General features: G+C 48.0%; 1 protein-coding gene across 4 annotated transcripts in view; it reads right to left on the reverse strand.

Moving 5' to 3' along the window:
• Window positions 1-18167, reverse strand: part of CD109 (CD109 molecule) — a 456523-nt gene that overhangs the window by 283968 nt on the left and 154388 nt on the right. For all 4 annotated transcript variants that reach the window (XM_029595620.1, XM_029595619.1, XM_029595617.1 and 1 more), the window contains exon 13: window positions 3765-3827. In XM_029595620.1, the coding sequence (XP_029451480.1) occupies window positions 3765-3827 (63 nt within the window). The remainder of the gene's footprint in view (window positions 1-3764; window positions 3828-18167) is intronic.

An 18167-nucleotide genomic window follows, 5' to 3' on the forward strand; every position in this document is an offset into this window, starting at 1 on the left:
GGAATTTCCTGCTACAGCCACCAGAACAGACTTGACCTGGCTTCCCAAGAGGTAATCAGACCTTGAAGTCCTCCAATTAGGGATTCCAGCACACAAGAAAGGCTCACTGGAGTGGATGCATATATGCAAATACCCAAGGCACAGAGTTCAGTGTAGACACCATACGGCAGAGGACTTGAAGATAATCCCAATTCTGGGATTCCTCAGGCACAATTGTCAAACCTTACCCTGCAATACTCTGAAGTGAGAAACACCTTGCCTACATTGGTCTTGAAATTCACCCCCAGTATTCTAATTTCTGAGATGGTACCAGGTTGCTTCTTGCCAGATTTACAATCCAACTCAGGGTCTGCAACCTCTGCATCAATTTTCATACCAAATGTTGGCAAACGTCCAAAGATTTTGCCCTTATAAGCCAATCATCTAAATAAGGAAACATTAGGTCCCCTTCTTTGCGAAAGGCTGCCACCACAACCACCACACGATAAGCTTGCAAGGTGCAATTTCAAGACCAAAAGGAAGCACTTGGAACTGAAAATGTTCCCCTATCACTGCAAACCTGAGGAATTTTTGATGATTCCCCCAAATGGGGATATGAAGATAGGCCTCCATCAGATCCAGGGACGTCAAGAATTCCCCTTTCCTGACCACTACAATGACAGAGCAAAGAATTTTAATTGAAAGTAAGCACCCACAAGGATGCACTCACCTTCTTAGGATCCAGAATTGGCCAACAGATGCCCTCCTTTGGTTTGATACCACAAAATAAAGAGAATATCTGCCAAAACTTATTTTTTACTTCCAGAACCGGAATCAGTGCACCTAATTGCAGAAGCCAATCCAGCACAAAGCACAGAGTCTTTGTCTGAAAGTGGAACACATGCCAAGATGTATATATCTGCTTGAGGACTAGACTGGGTCAGAAAATGTCCCTTTTCGAGTACCACGAAACCAGACCTCTTTCCTCCTCTGGGACCAAAGCAACTGCATCCAAAAGGAGAAGACACTGCAGCAGAGATCATTCCATACCCTTCCTAAGTCTTGAAGCTCCTACACCACACGTCCACAAAGGGTCCCTCTCCAGTCTTATAACATAGAATTATATATAAAAATGAGAACACCTGTTAGCGGTAACTCTGCTTTCTCCGAAGATAAGCAGGATGGTAGTCCTCACACATAGGTGAATCCCTAGCTACAGGCTGCTCCCCAAAACAAAATGGGACCAACAGACATCCAAACCTGGTGCCAACAGACAAAACAACAGTGCTGTTGGTAACAGAGAGGGGACACAGCCTGAACCTAAACAATGGGCCCTAGATGGGGAGAGTTGAGTTCTAAACCTCAAACAGGTTCCGAAGGACAGACTGGCCAAACCTACTGTTGCGTCAGCCATCCCTATCTAAACAACAGTGAGATGTGACGTTGCAGATCTGTTCCAAGGTAAGTGCTCACAAGTGGGCCACCGATGCTGCCATGGCCCTGACAGAATGATCCTTGACATTACCCCCAAGATGCAGTCCCACCTGGGCATAACAGAAGGAAATGCAATCTGCTAGCTAACTGGATAGTGTCTATTTGGCAAAGGCAATGCCCAACCTATTTCTATCAAAAGAAATAAAAAAATGGGTAGACTGTATGGGCTTCTGATGGCTCCAGATAGAAGGTTAAGGCTCCCTTGCAGTCCAAACAGTACAGGGCTCATTTGCCTTGGTGCGAATGGGGCCTGGGAAAGAATGTTGGCAGGATGATTGACTAGTTAAAATGGAAGTCTGTCACCACCTTAGGCAGGAACTTAGGGTGTGTACACAAGACCACCCTGTCATGATAAAACTTAGCACAAGGTGGATAAGTCTCTAAGGCCTGGAGCTTGCTGTCCCTGGGCCCTAAGGTGACCGCTACCAAAAAATATGACCTTCCAGGTCAGGTACTTAAGGTCACAGGTGTGCCGTGGCTCAAAAGGAGCTTTTATCAGCTGAGCTAAAACCATTTTGAGGTCCCAAGACACAGCAAGAGGCTTCAATTGAAGCAGGTTCCACACGATGTGTTCAACTATAGGCTGTACAGAGATTGGTGTACCATTTGCACCATGGTGGTATATGCACCAATTGCACTGAGATGAACTCTAATGGAGTCGGTTTTTAAGACAGCTTCCGACAGGTGTAGATGGTAATCAAGCAGTTTTTGTGTGGGACAGGAGAATGAATCTAGGTCCTTCTGCTCACACCACACAGAAAACCTCCTCCACTTCAGTCCACAGACTTTCTAGAAACCATCATGACCAGAGACATATCCTCAAAGATCAAGTGATTGCAGAATTAACCTCTCAACATCCAGGCTGTAAGCAACAGGGTCTGGAGGTTGGGATGCCGCAACATGTCTTGATCCTGTGTAATGAGGTCTGGGGAAATCACCAGATTGATAGTCTCCGAATGGACAACTCTTGTAAGAATGGAAACCAGACCTGTCTCAGCCAATAAGGGGCTATGAGGATCATAGTCCCTTATTGGCCTCAAAAACCTCAAGAGAGTCTTCACTACTAAGGGAATCAACCACACAAGGAAACTTACCAGAAATGTCGAAAACCCTGATTAGGAACACTACAGTGGAAGCAAAGAGGGGGACCCAGTGTCGAATACCGCAAAGAAAAACCCATGGAAAGTGAGAAATATTAAGAAAAAAAAGTTTTCCAAAAGGCAAAAAAGCCACAGTGAGCTCACTCACACTGCGATGCTTACAGCTCTGAGGAAAAAGAGACTGTAGATGGACCCCGCATGGACACGTGGTATAGGGCATGCTGGTCATGCTCAGTGATACAAGTCAAAATTCTAGAAACTCTGACATAAGTTTACATTTTCCGAGATCCATCTGATGATGTCGCCCATATGAGAGGATTACCATCCTGCTTGTCCTCTGAGAATCTCTAGTACCTAATGGGAATGAAGAAACTGGATAACCTATGGTAATTTTAGGATTAACATTTCTGCATGGGAGTAACCTGCATGAAATGGCAGTTATGACCCTAAACATTTTGCCAGGCTGACTAGATGGACCATTATCTGCCATCATTTACTTTGTTACCGCCTTACCATGATGTTCCCATGAGCAAGTAAAAAAAAAAAAAGATTATACTGTAGACCTAACTTGGTCATTCTTTCAGAGTACCTAGGCAAACAGTGTATGCCACTATTATGTACCTTTTGTTTATCTTTCCTTTATCATGATTTCTTCCTATGGTGTAAGGGCGATTTAAATTTTTGTCCTTATATTTTATTACATTTATTAATCTTATAAATAGGATCAACTAATGTACAAGGGCTTGATTTTTGTCCCATAAAACCTAAACCAGATGCTTTAGGAATTTACCAAAAGTATGTACACACTTTGAATAGCCATCTTGAAACACATCAGTTCAAAATTACCAAGGTAGCCTCACTGCCTAGAGTCAAGCTGCTCTGAGTTGCAGCACTGGAGATTAAAATTTAAAGTCTCCTGTCCACAGAGGATTGTTGGGTTGAGGGAACTCAGTCACATCATAAAAAGGTAATGCAGTTGTGCTCCAGGTGCCACAAAATGAAGTTACAGCTATAGGGCTGACCCCTGCTGGCTAAGAGAAATAATGATAGGTTCAGTCACAGAATAGATTTCCATTCCAATCTTCAATCAATAAGGGAACCCAGTCAGTCACTTAAGAAGCAGAGGGAGGAGATGGTGTTTAAAGAGGGCAATATGTGGAGAACAAGATTTTTAAACAAAAATAGAATTACCAGATAACTTAGCTCCTTAATTGGTTTGTTGCTCTGAATAGTCAGTTCAAATGGTATTCCAACCTAAAGAAAAGATATCAAATATACAAATTAAAAAATACAAATAAAATTAACAAATGTGATTGAAAATGCCAGAAGTAGTAAAAAATCAGTGTCAAATATCAGTGTTACTTTATATGATTGGCATAGGTGGTGAATGGTAAAACAAATCGAAGAAAATTCTTTTTCACTCAGCGCATAGTTAAATTCAAGAATCCATTGCCAGGGGATGTGGTTTCAGAAGTTAGTGTAACTGGGTTTAAAAAAGGTTTGGATAAGTTCCTAGAGGTTAAATCCATAAACTATTACAGTAATTAATAAACAATAGTAGCTTGAGATCTATCTAATGTTTTGGGTACTTGCCAAGTACATGTGACATGGATCGGCCACTGTTGGAAACAGGATACTGGGCTTGATGGACCCTTGGTCTAACCCAGTATGGCATTTCTTATGTTCTTTCAATTTTCTTTGTTCTGAACTCTCCAATTCGAACAGCACAATTGGAATCCAGTGAAAGAGGATCATCAATATGTAATTACCATTTCTCGAGGAAAAAAAAAAAAAAAGGCAACAGATGCAGGAAACAGACTGAAGAATTATTTCAGCCAACATACAAGCATGAAGGAGCCTTGTAATATGGAAAAAAAATTGCTCACATATATATGCCTCTCTGCTGTACTTTCCACTGCAGCCTTTAATTTATAACAATCCCAGCATGTAGTTTAAGATTAAATAAAACCATTTGATCAAAAGGTCCACCTAGTGTCCCAACATAATGTCTGAGAGCAGTGGGCACTTAGAGGAAATGACTTCAACATGCTGACGCAAATGAGAAATTACTACTTACCTGCTAATTTCCCTTTCTTTAGGACAGTCAGATGAATCCAGAACAAGTGGTTTATGCTCCCCTACCAGCAGATGGAGACAGAGAAAACTGACATCACAGTATTTAACCCCCTCTAGTGAGATCAGTCTGCCAGTATACTCTTCAAAAGCAACTGTGGACAGACTAGCATAAAACTTGATTAAAAACAGATAACCATTTCAATACTCTGCCAACATTCAACACTGAGCTCAGACAAGAATGTAACACTAGTCTAGGTTCTGGACTCTTACCAGTAATCCCTGTAACCACACAGGAGGACAATGATACAATCATTTGGCAACCAAGGGAGGGAAGCTGGATTCATCTGACTATCCTAAAGAAAGGAAATTATCAGGTAAGTAGTAATTTCTCATTTCTTAGCATCCAGTCAGATGAATCCAGAACAAGTGGGATGTATCCAAGCTACTCCCTCATAAAGCGGGAGGCTGCCTGCGGTCCAGTCAAAACTGCACATGAAAGGCCATGTCCTCCTGGGCTTGCACATCCAGACAATACTACTTGGAAAAGGTGTGTGAGGACCACCACGTTGCAGCTCATCAAATGTCGACAGGAGACAACAATCTAACTTCTGCCCATGACACTGCCTGAGCCCTAGTGGAATGAGTCCTAACCTGACTAGATAACGGCTTCCTGGCATCAACATATGCAGTCGTGTCTACCTCCTTAATCCAGCGAGCTATTGTAGCCTGTGAGGCTGGCTCTCCCTGCCTCATTCTACAAACTTATTAAAAAGACTAAAACCTTTACTATTTCAAGACGATTTTAGACTCATACTCCAAGCACTTATTGTTTCCAGATTAGATTATTGTAATTCCTTATATAATGTCCTTCCAGATTCAACACTTCGTCCGCTTCAACTTATTCAAAATTCTGCTGCTCTACTTCTAACTGGTTCCAAACTTAAAAGATCACATAACACCAGTTTTGCTAAATCTTCACTGGTTACCCATCAAACAACGAATCCACTATAAGATCTTAACCTTAATATTCAATCTAATCCATAACCCATCGGCTATCTAGCTATGTACAACTCTTCGTTTATATCAACCCCAGCGTCACTTATGGTCATTAGACAAAAACTTTCTCGAGGTTCCAACAGTTAAAGTCGCAAGACTAGAAATGGCAAGAAAACGTGCTCTCTCAGTGGCAGGTCCTCTACTTTGGAATTCCCTCCAACCGCTCTCAAAACCATACCTAATCCAAAGGAATTTAAGAAAAATCTGAAAACATATTACTGCTGCACTGCTTTCAATTTAACATACACAGACTAATATCACCATCCCACTTGTGCTTTTTCCTCTGTATTACGTTGTATTTTTATTTTCTTTGTTTAAAACATTAATTTTACTTCATTTTATTCAAATGTATTTTATTTTCAATGCCTATGTTGTTACCCTTTGAATTATGTATGCGCTGTCTAAATTGTAAACCACTTAGACCATGCTATGAATAAGCGGTATATAAGAAACGTTTAAATAAATAAATAGTACTGCCATGAAAAACAAACAGTATGACTTCCGCAAGGGTTCAGTAAACTTGAAATATGTGATAATATGCCTCCTAACATCTAAGGGTTGCAACAAATGATACTCCTCTACATCTCGCTCTCTGTCTAAGGATGGCAAGGAGATGGACCGATTCAAGTGAAACTCAGAGACTACCTTCGGTAAAAAGGCAGGAACAGTATATGCAGCTGTATTGCCCCTGGAGTCACCAGGAGAAATGGTTCCCGGCAAGAGAGCCTGAAGTTCAGAAACCCTATACACAGAACAAATTGCCACCAGAAATACCAGCTACAAGATCAACAACCGCAAGGAGAAAGTACACAGCGGTCTAAACGTATGGCCTGCCAAGAAGTCCAATACCAAATTAAGACTCCACAAGGGTACTGGAAACCGCAAGAGAGGCCAAAGATGTTTCACACGTCTCAGAAAACAGGCCACATCAGCATGAGCCGACAAGGATCCACCATTTACCTGACCCTGAAATAGGAGAGCGCCACTACCTGAACCTTCAAGAAATTGAGAGACAAGCCTATATGCAAGCCATCCTGCAAAAATTCCTCAATCCTTACACCAGGCCTTAAATGCTCTCCAGACCCACACATAGGCCAAGGAAGTGGAGAACTTTCTTGTTCTTATAGTAAGGTGGAAATCACTGCTGCAGAATAGCCACATTTCAGCAATCGAGCCCTTTCAAGAGTCAAACCGTAAGACAAAATCAATTCGGATCTTTGTGAAGAACAGGCCCCTGCCATAACAGGTCCCTGTGCGCTGGAAGGTGAAGAGGTGAGTCCACCAGGAGCTTCTGCAGATCTGCATACCACGGCCTCCTGGGCCAATCCAGAGCGACAAAGAGCACCATTCCTCTGTGGCGCTTGACCCTTCAAATCAATCTACCAACATGGGCCATGAAGGAAAAGCATACAGCAACTCATCTTCTGGCCACTCCTGCACTAGTGCATCAATCCTCAAGGACTTCATATCTCTTCTGAGACTGAAGAAGAGTGGAACCTTTGCATTGCACAAGGTCTCCACAACAGGTCTAATAACGGAAGACCCCAGTGATCCCAAATCAGTTTGCCTCATCTGGTAATGCCCACTCTTCCGGGTCCAGACTCTCCCTGCTTAGAAATTCTGCTCTTACATTGTCTTTGCCTGCGATGTGTGAGGCCGAGATCATCTGGAGATGCACTTCTATCCATTCCATAAGTTGATCTATTTCCTACAACATTTGCTGGCTCTTGGTAACTCCCTGCCGATTAATATAAGCCACCATCGCAGCACTGACTGACATTATATGGACTGAATGACCCCAGCAGTCTGTCGCTGAACTGTAAACACACCAACTGGACTGCTCTGGCTTCCAAGCAATTGATATTCCAGAGACTCCTCTGCATTCCAGCGGCCTTGCTCTGTCAGCTCCTGACAGTGAGCTCCCCAACCAAGGAAACTTGATTCTGTCATCAGCAGTAGGGATCAGGGAAACTCCCTTCCGTAGATTTCCACCTGTAGCCACCACTGCAGCTGAGACAAAACCACCATCGGCAGGTAAAGCCAAATTGAATAATCTTGAGATTGCGGGGTTCCATAAACACAGCAGGGAGCGCTGAAGAGGACACATATGTGCCCTCGCCCACGGTACCACTTCCAGGGTCGCTGTCATTAAGCCAAGTACCTGTAGGTAAGACCATACAGTCAGGCGCAGCGTGCTCATCAGTAGACAGAGCTGTGCAAGCAACTTCTGAATTTGAGCTTCCGGCAAGAAGCCTTGCTTCATGTTGAAACGAACCCAGAGGTAGTCCAGCGTCTGAGTAGGCTGAAGACTACTTTTGGCCAGGCTCACCACCCAGCTGAGTTCCTGCAGCAGAGAAGTCACCTTGTGAGTCACCAGGTTCACCAGGCGACTCTCTTTCAGAGACTTGGCTTAGATCAGCCAGTCTTCCAAATACTAGGATTCCACCCTTCCTCAATTCTGCCACAACTACCACTATTACCTTGGAGAAGGTTCTTGGAGTGGAGGCCAAACCCAAGGGCAGCACCAAAAACTGAAAATGGTGCCCCAGAACTGCAAACTACTGAAAGCATTGATGTTCGGGCTGGATGGGAATATGAAGGTAAGCTTCTGATAGATCCAGGGAGCTCAGAAATTCCCCCGACTGTACAGCCATTATCACTGAGCATAAAGTTTCCATGCGGAAATGTTTCACCCGCAAATGATGGTTGTCATCTTTGAGATCCAGAATGGGACGAAAGGCGCCCTCCTTCTGTGCCACATCAAAATAAATGGAATATCACCCCGTATTTTCCTGAGAAGTGGGAACTGGGTCCACAGCCCTCAGCCTTGTCAACATACTTTCCACTGCCTGCTTCTTCTGATAGTAGTGGCAGGGAGACTCCATGAACTCGTCCCGAGGAACACTGCAGAACTCCATTGCATATCCTTCTCGTATCACTTCCAGGACCCATTGATCAGATGTGATTTCAACCCACCTGCAATAAAACAGAGGCGTTCCCCCTATTTCCTGTTCCCGGAGGTGGGTCAGCAAACCTTCACTGGGAGGCTTGGGAGGTTCCACTACCTGAGCCTGTGTCCTTTCTAGGCTGTCTGGGGCGAAAGGATTGAAACTTACCAAAAGGCCAAGTCTTCTGAAAGGTCACTCCTCTATAGGGTCTAAAACGCCTGGATCCTCTAGTACGACACCTCATGGTAAAGGAGCTCTGCTTCTGCTTCTTATCCTCTGGCAAACAAGGAACTGGAGATTCGCCCCACTTACTGGCCAGTTTCTCCAACTCACTCCAAAATAAAAGTGAGCTGTTAAAGGGCAACTTGGTGAGGTTAGCCTTGGAAGTCGCATCGGCCGACAAATTTATCAACCATAACTGGTGCCTGGCTGCTACTATCGAACCCATTCGTCCGACTGAAGTGTGAACCAAATCACAGTCCACATCTCCCAGGAAAGCAGCAACTGGTTCCATAACTGCCCTGGAATTAATCCCCGAGTCATCAACCTCCTGGAAGAGAAGCAAACAAGAGTGAGCCACCAAGGAACAACAAGAAGCGATCTGCATTGCCAGTGCTTCAAATGCCTGCTTGAGAGTAGTCTCAATCTTTCTGTCATGAGCATCCTTCAAGGCCTCTCCTCCTTCCACTGGAATAGTGGCCCACTTGGCAACTGCAAACACAAGCACATCTACCTTAAGAGAATGTAAGCACTCTCTTACCACTGGATCCAGAGGGTACAGACCTTCCAAAATCCGACACCCCACTCAAGATCAATCAATTTTTGAATGGCTTCCAAAACTGGGAAGAAAAGAATGTTGAGATTACTTACCTGATAATCTCCTTTTCCTTAGTGTATGCAGATGGACTCAAAACAAATGGGGTATAGTGTGCTCGTGCTAGCAGTTGGAGACGGATCTGACGTCAGCACGGGTACATATACCCCAAAAGGAAGTGCAGCAAATCAGTAATCTTCCTTGCAAAGCTTTTATGGATATGTGTGTAACTGACCGATCGATTAAATGAACAGGATTACCCTGACCAATTGATGGTAGCTGGAGACCGCTAGTGTACTCAGCCGGAAGGCGTCGACAACCGGCAGGGTGGATGCCCTATGTATGAAAACAGGTCTTACCGTGAGTCGGCGAATCCCCATGTATACCGGCAGCCGGGCGGGATGCTGAGTCCATCTGCATACACTAAGGAAAAGGAGATTATCAGGTAAGTAATCTCAACATTTCCTAGCAAATGGGATGTACAAAAGCTACTCCCGAACTGGGCGGGAGGCTGCCCGAGGACCGTTTAGGATTGCCCTCGCAAATGCTGTGTCCTCCCTGGCCTGGACGTCCAGACGATAGAATCTGGAGAAGGTATGGAGGGAGGACCACGTCGCTGCTTTACATATCTCTGCAGGTGACAGCATCTTCGTTTCTGCCCAGGAGGTCGCTTGCGCTCTGGTAGAATGAGCCTTGACCTGTAGAAGCGGTGGTTTTCCCGCCTCTATGTAGGCTGCCTTGATAATTCCTTTAATCCAGCGGGCGATGGTCGGCCGTGAGGCCGCTTCCCCTTGCTTCTTCCCGCTGTACAGGACGAACAGGTGGTCCGTCTTTCGTACTGTTTCTGACATTTCCAGGTATCTGGATAGTAGTCTGCTGATGTCGAGCTAGCGTAGTGTTCGACCTTCTTCCGATTTCTTCAAACCTTCCGTGGTAGGCAAGGAAATGGTTTGGTTAAGGTGAAATTGTGAGACCACTTTGGGTAAGAAGGAAGGAACCGTGCGAAGATGGATAGCTTCTGGAGTGATTCTGAGAAACAGATCACGGCAGGACAGTGCTTGTAGCTCTGAGATGTGGCGAGCTGAACACACAGCCAGTAAGAACACCATCTTCAAAGTTAACAAACGGAGAGACAGACCTCGAAGGGGCCTGAAGGTGGATCCCACTAGAAATTCCAATACTAGGTTGAGATTCCACAAAGGCACTGGCCACTTCAGTGGCGGGCGAATGTGCTTGACTCCTTTCAGGAAGCGTGAAACGTCTGGGTGTTTGGCAATGGAGTTGCCGTCACTCCTGGGACCGTAGCAAGCCAGCACTGCTACCTGCACCTTGATGGAGCTGAGGGACAGACCCTTCTGAAGTCCATCTTGTAGGAAGTCCAAAATGAGAGGGATCTTAACGGCATGTGAATTGGTGCTGTGAGAGTCACACCAGTCTTCAAAAACTCTCCAGATCCTGATATAGGTTAGTGATGTGGAGTGTATCGATTACTGGCTCAGAGTATCCTCTTATCTTCAGTCTAGCCCTCTCAATGGTCAGACCGTAAGAGAGAACTGAGCTGGATCCTCGTGGAGGATGGGACCTTGCTGCAGCAGGTCCCTGTGCGGAGGAAGGCGTAGAGGAGTCCCTGCCAGTAGCCTTCTCATGTCTGCGTACCAGGGTCTTCTTGGCCAGTCCGGTGCCACTAGAAGAACTAGGCCTCTGTGTCGCTGAATCCTGTGGACAATGGCGCCCAGCAGAGTCCACGGAGGAAAGGCGTATAGCAGGATCCCCTGAGGCCACGGTTGTACCAGGGCATCGATCCCCTGGGCTCAAGGATCCCGCCTGCGGCTGAAATATCTGGGAACTTGAGCGTTGGACCTGTCCGCTAATAGGTCCATGGCTGGCGTTCCCCATCGATCCAAAATTATCTGGAAGACTTTGGTTGACAGCTGCCACTCCCCCGGGTTGAGGCTTTCTCTGCTGAGGAAGTTTGCCGTCGTATTGTCCTTCCTGGCAATGTGGACGGCGGAGATGTCCTGAAGATTTGCTTCTGCCCAAATCATCAGGAGAGTGATTTCTAGGGACACTTGTTGGCTTCTGCTTCCGCCCTGTCAATTGATGTATGCCACCGTGGTGGCGTTGTCTGACATCACTCTGACCACTCTGTCGCGAAGTCGGTGGGCAAATCGCAGGCACGCAAGCCTGACTGCCCGTGCCTCTAGTCGGTTGATGTTCCACCTCGATTCTTCTCTGGTCCACCGCCCTTGGGCGGTGAGTTCCTCGCAGTGTGCTCCCCATCCGTTCAGGCTGGCATCTGTGGTGAGCAGCATCCAGGTTGGGGAGGACATTCTCAACCCCCAGCTCATGTGGCCGGGCTGTAACCACCACCGTAGCTGAATCCGCACTCTGGCCGGCAGAGATAGATGTACGGTGTAGTTCTGAGATCGTGGGCTCCATCGGGATAGAAGGGCGCGTTGCAATGGTCTCATATGAGCCCGCGCCCATGGTACCACTTCCAGGGTGGATGCCATGAGCCCGAGGACTTGTAGGTAATTCCGGGCTGTGGGCCGGCTGGCGCTCAGCAGGACCTGTAGATGATTCCGGAGTTTTGACTTTCTCTTGGAGGTCAGGCTGACCTTGTCCTCTTGGGTGTCGAATTGGACCCCTAGGTATTCCAGTGACTGGGACGGCTGCAGGGAACTCTTCTTTAGGTTGACTACCCATCCTAGGCTTTCCAGAAGAGCTATGACTCTGTTGGTAGCCCCGTGACTCTCCTCCGGTGACTTTGCCCTGATCAGCCAATCGCCCAGATAAGGATGGACGAGAATTCCTTCCTTCCTGAGTGCCGCCGCCACTACTACTATGACCTTGGTAAAGATCCGCGGCGCGGTGGCTAACCCGAAGGGTAAGGCTCGGAACTGGAAGTGCTGATTCAGGACTTTGAAGCATAAATAGCACTGGTGATCCTGATGGATTGGTATATGCAAGTAGGCTTCCGACAGATCTAGAGACGTGAGGAACTCCCCTGGCTGTACTGAATTCTTGACAGACCGCAGAGTTTCCATGCGAAAGCTGGGGACCCGTAGGTGTTGACTGACTTGAGGTCCAGGATGGGCCTGAAAGTGCCCTCCTTCTTGGGTACTATAAAATAGATGGAATAATGCCCAGAATTTACCTCTGTTGCAGGTACTGGGACTATGGCTCTTAGGGCCAGGAGCCTCTGTAAGGTCACTTCTAGTGCCGCTTTCTTGAGCGGTGAGCACTGATAGTCCACCAACTTGTTCGGCGGAAGTCGAAGAAAATCCAGGTAATATCCTTCTCGGATGATGGCGAGGACCCACTGGTCCGAAGTGATCTCGACCCACCCGTGGTAGAAAAGGGCTAGCCTGCCCCCTATGGCGGCTACCCCCTGATGGGTCGGTTGATTGTCATTGTGGGTTGCGGCCAGGGCCAGAACCCGAGCCGGTTCTCTTCTTGGTGTGCTTAGTCCGAAAGGGCTGGTTCCTGGCCTGAGAACGAGGTGCTTGATAGCGAGTCCTGTAGGGGTTGAAGCGCTGAGAGTTTCTACATCTGGATGGTCTAGAAAAAGAACGCTGGCTCCTCCTCGACCTGTCTTCAGGTAGACGGGGTAGTGGAGAAGCACCCCATTTAGTAGCCCAATTCTCAAGATCGCTGCCAAACAGTAGAGAACCCTTAAAGGGCATTCTTGTAAGTCGTGTCTTGGAGGACGAGTCGGCCGCCCAGTTTCGTAGCCAAAGCTGCCTCCTGGCTGCCACTGAGGAGGACACTCCCTTGGCTACCGTACGGACGAGGTCGGAGGCTGCGTCCGTGAGAAAGGCGAGAGCTGACTCCATGTCTTCTCCCGGGGTGTTGTTTCTCGCTTGTGACAAACAGGAACGCGTTACCACGGTGCAGCAAGTCGCGATTCGTAGGGACATGGCTGCCACCTCAAAGGCTTGCTTCAGAATGGTGTCCATGCGGCGGTCATGTGTATCCTTGAGGGCCGCTCCCCCTTCCACCGGAATGGTAGTGTGCTTCACAATTGCGTTAACTATGGCGTCTACCCTAGGGCACGCCAGCAGTTCCTTGGACGCCTTATCCAGAGGGTACATGCCTGATAAGGTCCGACCCCCTTTGAATGAGGCCTCCGGTGTCTTCCATTCCAGATCAATAAGCTGCTGTGCTGCTTGTAGGAGGGGAAAATGGTGAGCCGGTTGGCGCAGGCCTTCTAGCAGGGGGTTCATTTTAGGGTCCCCTGGGGTGTTCTGGCCCGGAACGGCCAGTTCCGATAGACATTGTGAGACCAGGCCTGGAAGATCTTCCTTCCGAAAGAAGCGTCTCATGGTCCGATATGGTTCCATCTCCGAGGGAAGTTCACCCTCCTCGGGGGGCTCCTCATTTTCCTCGGAGCAATCCGAATCCCCATAATCGGGGCTGTCGGGTGGTGAGTGGCCACGCCTAGGTCTCAAGGGTCCAGGGGCCGGATCAGCCAGGACGGAAAGACCCATATGAGGAGCAGACTGCATCTGGACAAAGGCGTGAATCCCCTTGAATAATCCACCCAGGAGAGCGAGGCCGGATCTGGCCGTAGGGGCACCAAGTCTCTCGGGTTCCCAGGCTGCTCGCCTCGGCCTGCTAAGTCCAGTGTACTCCCTGAGGAACCGCTGGGCTGGGACCGGTCCTGTCCTGGAACCCCCATGGCCTCCTCACATTGGGCACATAGGGAGTCTGCTACCTCGCTCTGGTGGCTCTGAGGTTGCATGCTGAGCAGAGGCTTAGAGCTTTCATGCCGGATTCTGGAGGTGCCCCCTCTGCGGGCGTATGGGCTCTCTTCTGCTCCATTTGCCAGAAATTCGGGGTCGCCCAACGATGTGCGCCTAAAACGTGCGCTTAACAGCAGGTGCCTAGAACGGGCATCCTATAGATGGGCGCCTATAATCGTGCGCCTATAATCGTGCGCTGATAACGTGCGCCTATCGCGTGCGCTGACAACGTGCGCCTATCGCGTGCGCTGACAACGTGCGCTTAGCTGGCGAAGATGAGTAGGCAGGCAAAATGGCAACCTCCTAGGCTGGCTGCCCCGTAGGCAAGCCCAGTGAATCCACACTTCCTCGGAGACCAATTAAAGATGTACGCCTTACCTTGTCTTCAGCGCTTCCCGGCTGCAACCTTGGTGGTCTCCGGCTGCGAGGGGAGAGGGTGAGTACCTTCACCGCCACGCTTAAGGAAGTGCACCCGCTGCCTCTAGGCCGCGCCCGAGCCAGTCTCGCTTGGGGGCCAAGTCCACACCGGGACCGAGGCTGCCTCAAGGCCGCGCCCAAGCCCGTCTCGCTCGGGGGCCAAGCCGCACCCGAGCCCTTCTCACTCGGGGGCTAGGTCCCTGCCGCGAACCGGCCACAGGACCGAGGCTCTTACCTCCTAGGGACCACGGAAGTCAGCTCGGGAAACTGCAACTGGGTGAGTGACCGCCTGGTATCACCACAGGAGTGCGGGGCTCGTCTTTAGTAGATTTCTTCTATGAATTTATTCGTTAGAATTTGGAAAGTACGCTCAGCGAGCGTGAGGTAGCTCCAAACTGCTTTGGAGACGGAAATTACTGATTTGCTGCACTTCCTGTGGGGGTATATCTACCCGTGCTGACGTCAGATCCGTCTCCAACTGCTAGCACGAGCACACTATACCCCATTTGTTTTGAGTCCATCTGCTACATGCTAGGAAAGAAGCTTTATACAAGAAAGCCAAAATGGGATTTTTCTTTGGCTCAGTTATGGGATTCGTGTCAGGGACCCCAAGCATTTCCAAGGTCCAGGAGATCAGAGCTGGCAGTTTATATCTATAATAGAACTGTAACATAGTTCTATATGGTTCTAGACCTGGAGGGATTTCACCATCCTCCAGAGATTCAGGATTGGCGTCATCATCTGAGCCATCCGGGTCTCTATCAGTAGGACCCACCGCAACTCTAGGAGTACTCCGACACTTAAGAGAAGGTCCAGGCAAGGTTCCCACCTGCTCTTCCACTCTAGGAGCAGTGGATTGAGTTGAGGATTGCACCTGAAGAAAAGATTGCAACCCTTGGAAAGCAGAGTTGCTTACCTGTAACAGGTGTTCTCACAGGACAGCAGGATATTAGTCCTCACATATGGATGACATCATCAGGATGGAGCCCAATCACGGAACACTTGTCAAAGTTTCTAGAACCTTTACTGGCACCTACTGGGCATGCCCAGCAAAGCACCAACCCTGCATCCAGCAGGGGTCCCCCTTCAGTCTTGTAATATAGCAAAGGACGTGCGAAAAAATAAAATAAGAAAACGTAAATGAACCCAACTCCGCGGGGTGAAGGGCGAGTTTCATGAGGACTAATATCCTGCTGTCCTGTGAGAATACCCGTTACAAGTAAGCAACTCTTTCTCACAGGACAAGCAGGATGGTAGTCCTCACATATGGGTGAGTACCGAGCTGAGGATGCCCGAGCGAAGCACTAAATGCACCCAAAGACGTGCAACAGGCACAACAACAGGGGTGGAATTTTGGTTAGGAGGGCATTCTGAACCCTAATGGGTCGGCGGAAGGATGTTGGTAAGTCAAACTGAAAATAAGTTGCATAGAACAGACTGGCCGAAGATGGAATCTTGTTTGCCAGCCTTATCTATGCAATAATGGGCTGAGAATGTATGGAGAGAACTCCAGGTAGCAGCCTTGCATATGTCAGGAAGTGGCACTGAACGGAGGTGCGCTACTGATGTCGCCATGGCCCTGATAGTGTGTGCTTTCACACGGTCTTGGAGTGGAATGCCTGCTTGCTGGTAGCAAAAAGAAATACAGTCCACTAACCAGGAGGAGAGGGTCTGCTTTACAACAGGATTTCCAAGTTTTATGGCATCAAAGAAAACAAATAATTGAGTGGATTTCCTGGGGGCTGTAATGCGTTCTAGATAGAAGGCTAGAGCACGCTTGCAGTCTAAGGAATGCAGAGCCTGTTTCCCTGGATTGGAATGGGGCCGGGGAAAAAAGGTAGGTAGGATAATGGATTGAGTAATGTGAAATTCCGATACTACCTTTGGTAAAAATTTAGGGTGAGTGCGTAGCACTACCCTGTCATGTAGAATTTTAGTGTAAGGCAGGTAGGTAACTAATGCCTGTAATTCATTAACTCTGCAAGCGGATGTGATCGCGAGAAGAAAAACTACCTTCCAGGTGAGATAGCGGAGATCACAGGAGTGGAGAGGCTCAAACGGAGGTTTCATAAGCAGTCCCAACATTACGTTAAGGTCCCAAGCAGGGGTCGGAGGGTGCAGTGGAGGTTTTAAATGGAGCAAGACTCATGAAGCGGGATACTAAGGGTTGTGTTGAAATGGAGACATTTCCTATACCCTTATGGTACACAGACACTGCACTGACATGCACCCGGATAGAGGAAGTTTTCAGGCCTAACTGACAGGTGCCAGAGATAGTCCAGGAACCTCGCAGTGGAACAAGTGAAGGGGTCTATGGACATGGAAGTGCACCAGACCGTAAACCTCTTCCATTTAGAGCGATAAGACCTTCTCGTTGAAGACATTCATGAAGCCACCAAGACCCAGGATACCAACTCTGAAAGGTTAAGAGGTTGGAGTATTAACCTTTCAACATCCAGGCCATCAAAGACAGAGCCTGGAGGTTGGGGTGGCGAAGGTACCCTTTGTTCTGAGTTATCAGAAGGGGATCTTTCCAGAGGGGAATGTGCCAGCGTATTGATATGTCCTGGAGGATTGGAAACCACACCTGGCGTGGTCAGTGGGGAGCTATCAGAATCATTAAGCCTTTGTCCTTCCGTAGCTTCACGAGAGTCTTTGAAATGAGAGGAAGTGGAGGGTACGCATAAAGGAGAATGCTGGCCCAGAAGAGGGCGAAAGCATCTCTTGGTTGCAAGTGGTGACTGTGAAAGAGAGAGCAGAAGTTGTCTACTTTGTGGTTGTGGACAGACACAAAGAAGTCTATGCGAGGGTAGCCCCAACGTTGGCATATCGAGTCCGCTACCATGGGGTTAAGAGACCACTCTTGAGGATGGAAAGTGTGACTCAGTTTGTCCGCCAAGAGATTGTTCACTCCCGGCAAGTAGGTTGCTTTGAGGTACATCAAGCGGGAAAAGGCCCATGCCCATATCTGTGCAGCTTCCTGACACAGAAGGTAGGAGCCCATTCCCCCTTGTTTGTTGACGAACCACATCACAACCTGATTGTCGGTTTGAATCAGGATGGCTTTGATAGGCAGTCCTGAAAGGCCTTGAGGGCATATCTGATCGCCCGTAGCTGCAGGAAGTTTATCTGGTTGTTTGGTTTCCTCTGGAGACCAGGTTCCCTGAGTTTGCAGGTCGCCTACATGTGCACCCTACCCTAGGATGGATGCATCTGTTAGAATAATTTGAAGTTCTGGAGCCTGAAATGGAAGGCCTTGAATGAGATTGGAGAGGTGCATTCACCAAGCTAGAGACAGCGGAGCTGTTTGCTAACCTGGATAATGCTGGACATCGGCCGACAAGCTTGAAACCACTGGGATTTTAGAGTCCACTGTATGACACTCATGGCAAGGTGAGCCATTGGAGTGACATGCATCAAGGACACCATGTGACCCAGCAGTATGAGGGAGTGATGAGCAGTTGAAGATGCTCGAGTCTGCATGTGATGCGCCAGAGATGCTATGGTGAAAGTGTGATCCGGGAGGAGGAAGGCTTTC

This window comes from Rhinatrema bivittatum, chromosome 3 (assembly GCF_901001135.1).
Source record: "Rhinatrema bivittatum chromosome 3, aRhiBiv1.1, whole genome shotgun sequence".
In the NCBI taxonomy this organism is placed as follows: domain Eukaryota; kingdom Metazoa; phylum Chordata; class Amphibia; order Gymnophiona; family Rhinatrematidae; genus Rhinatrema; species Rhinatrema bivittatum.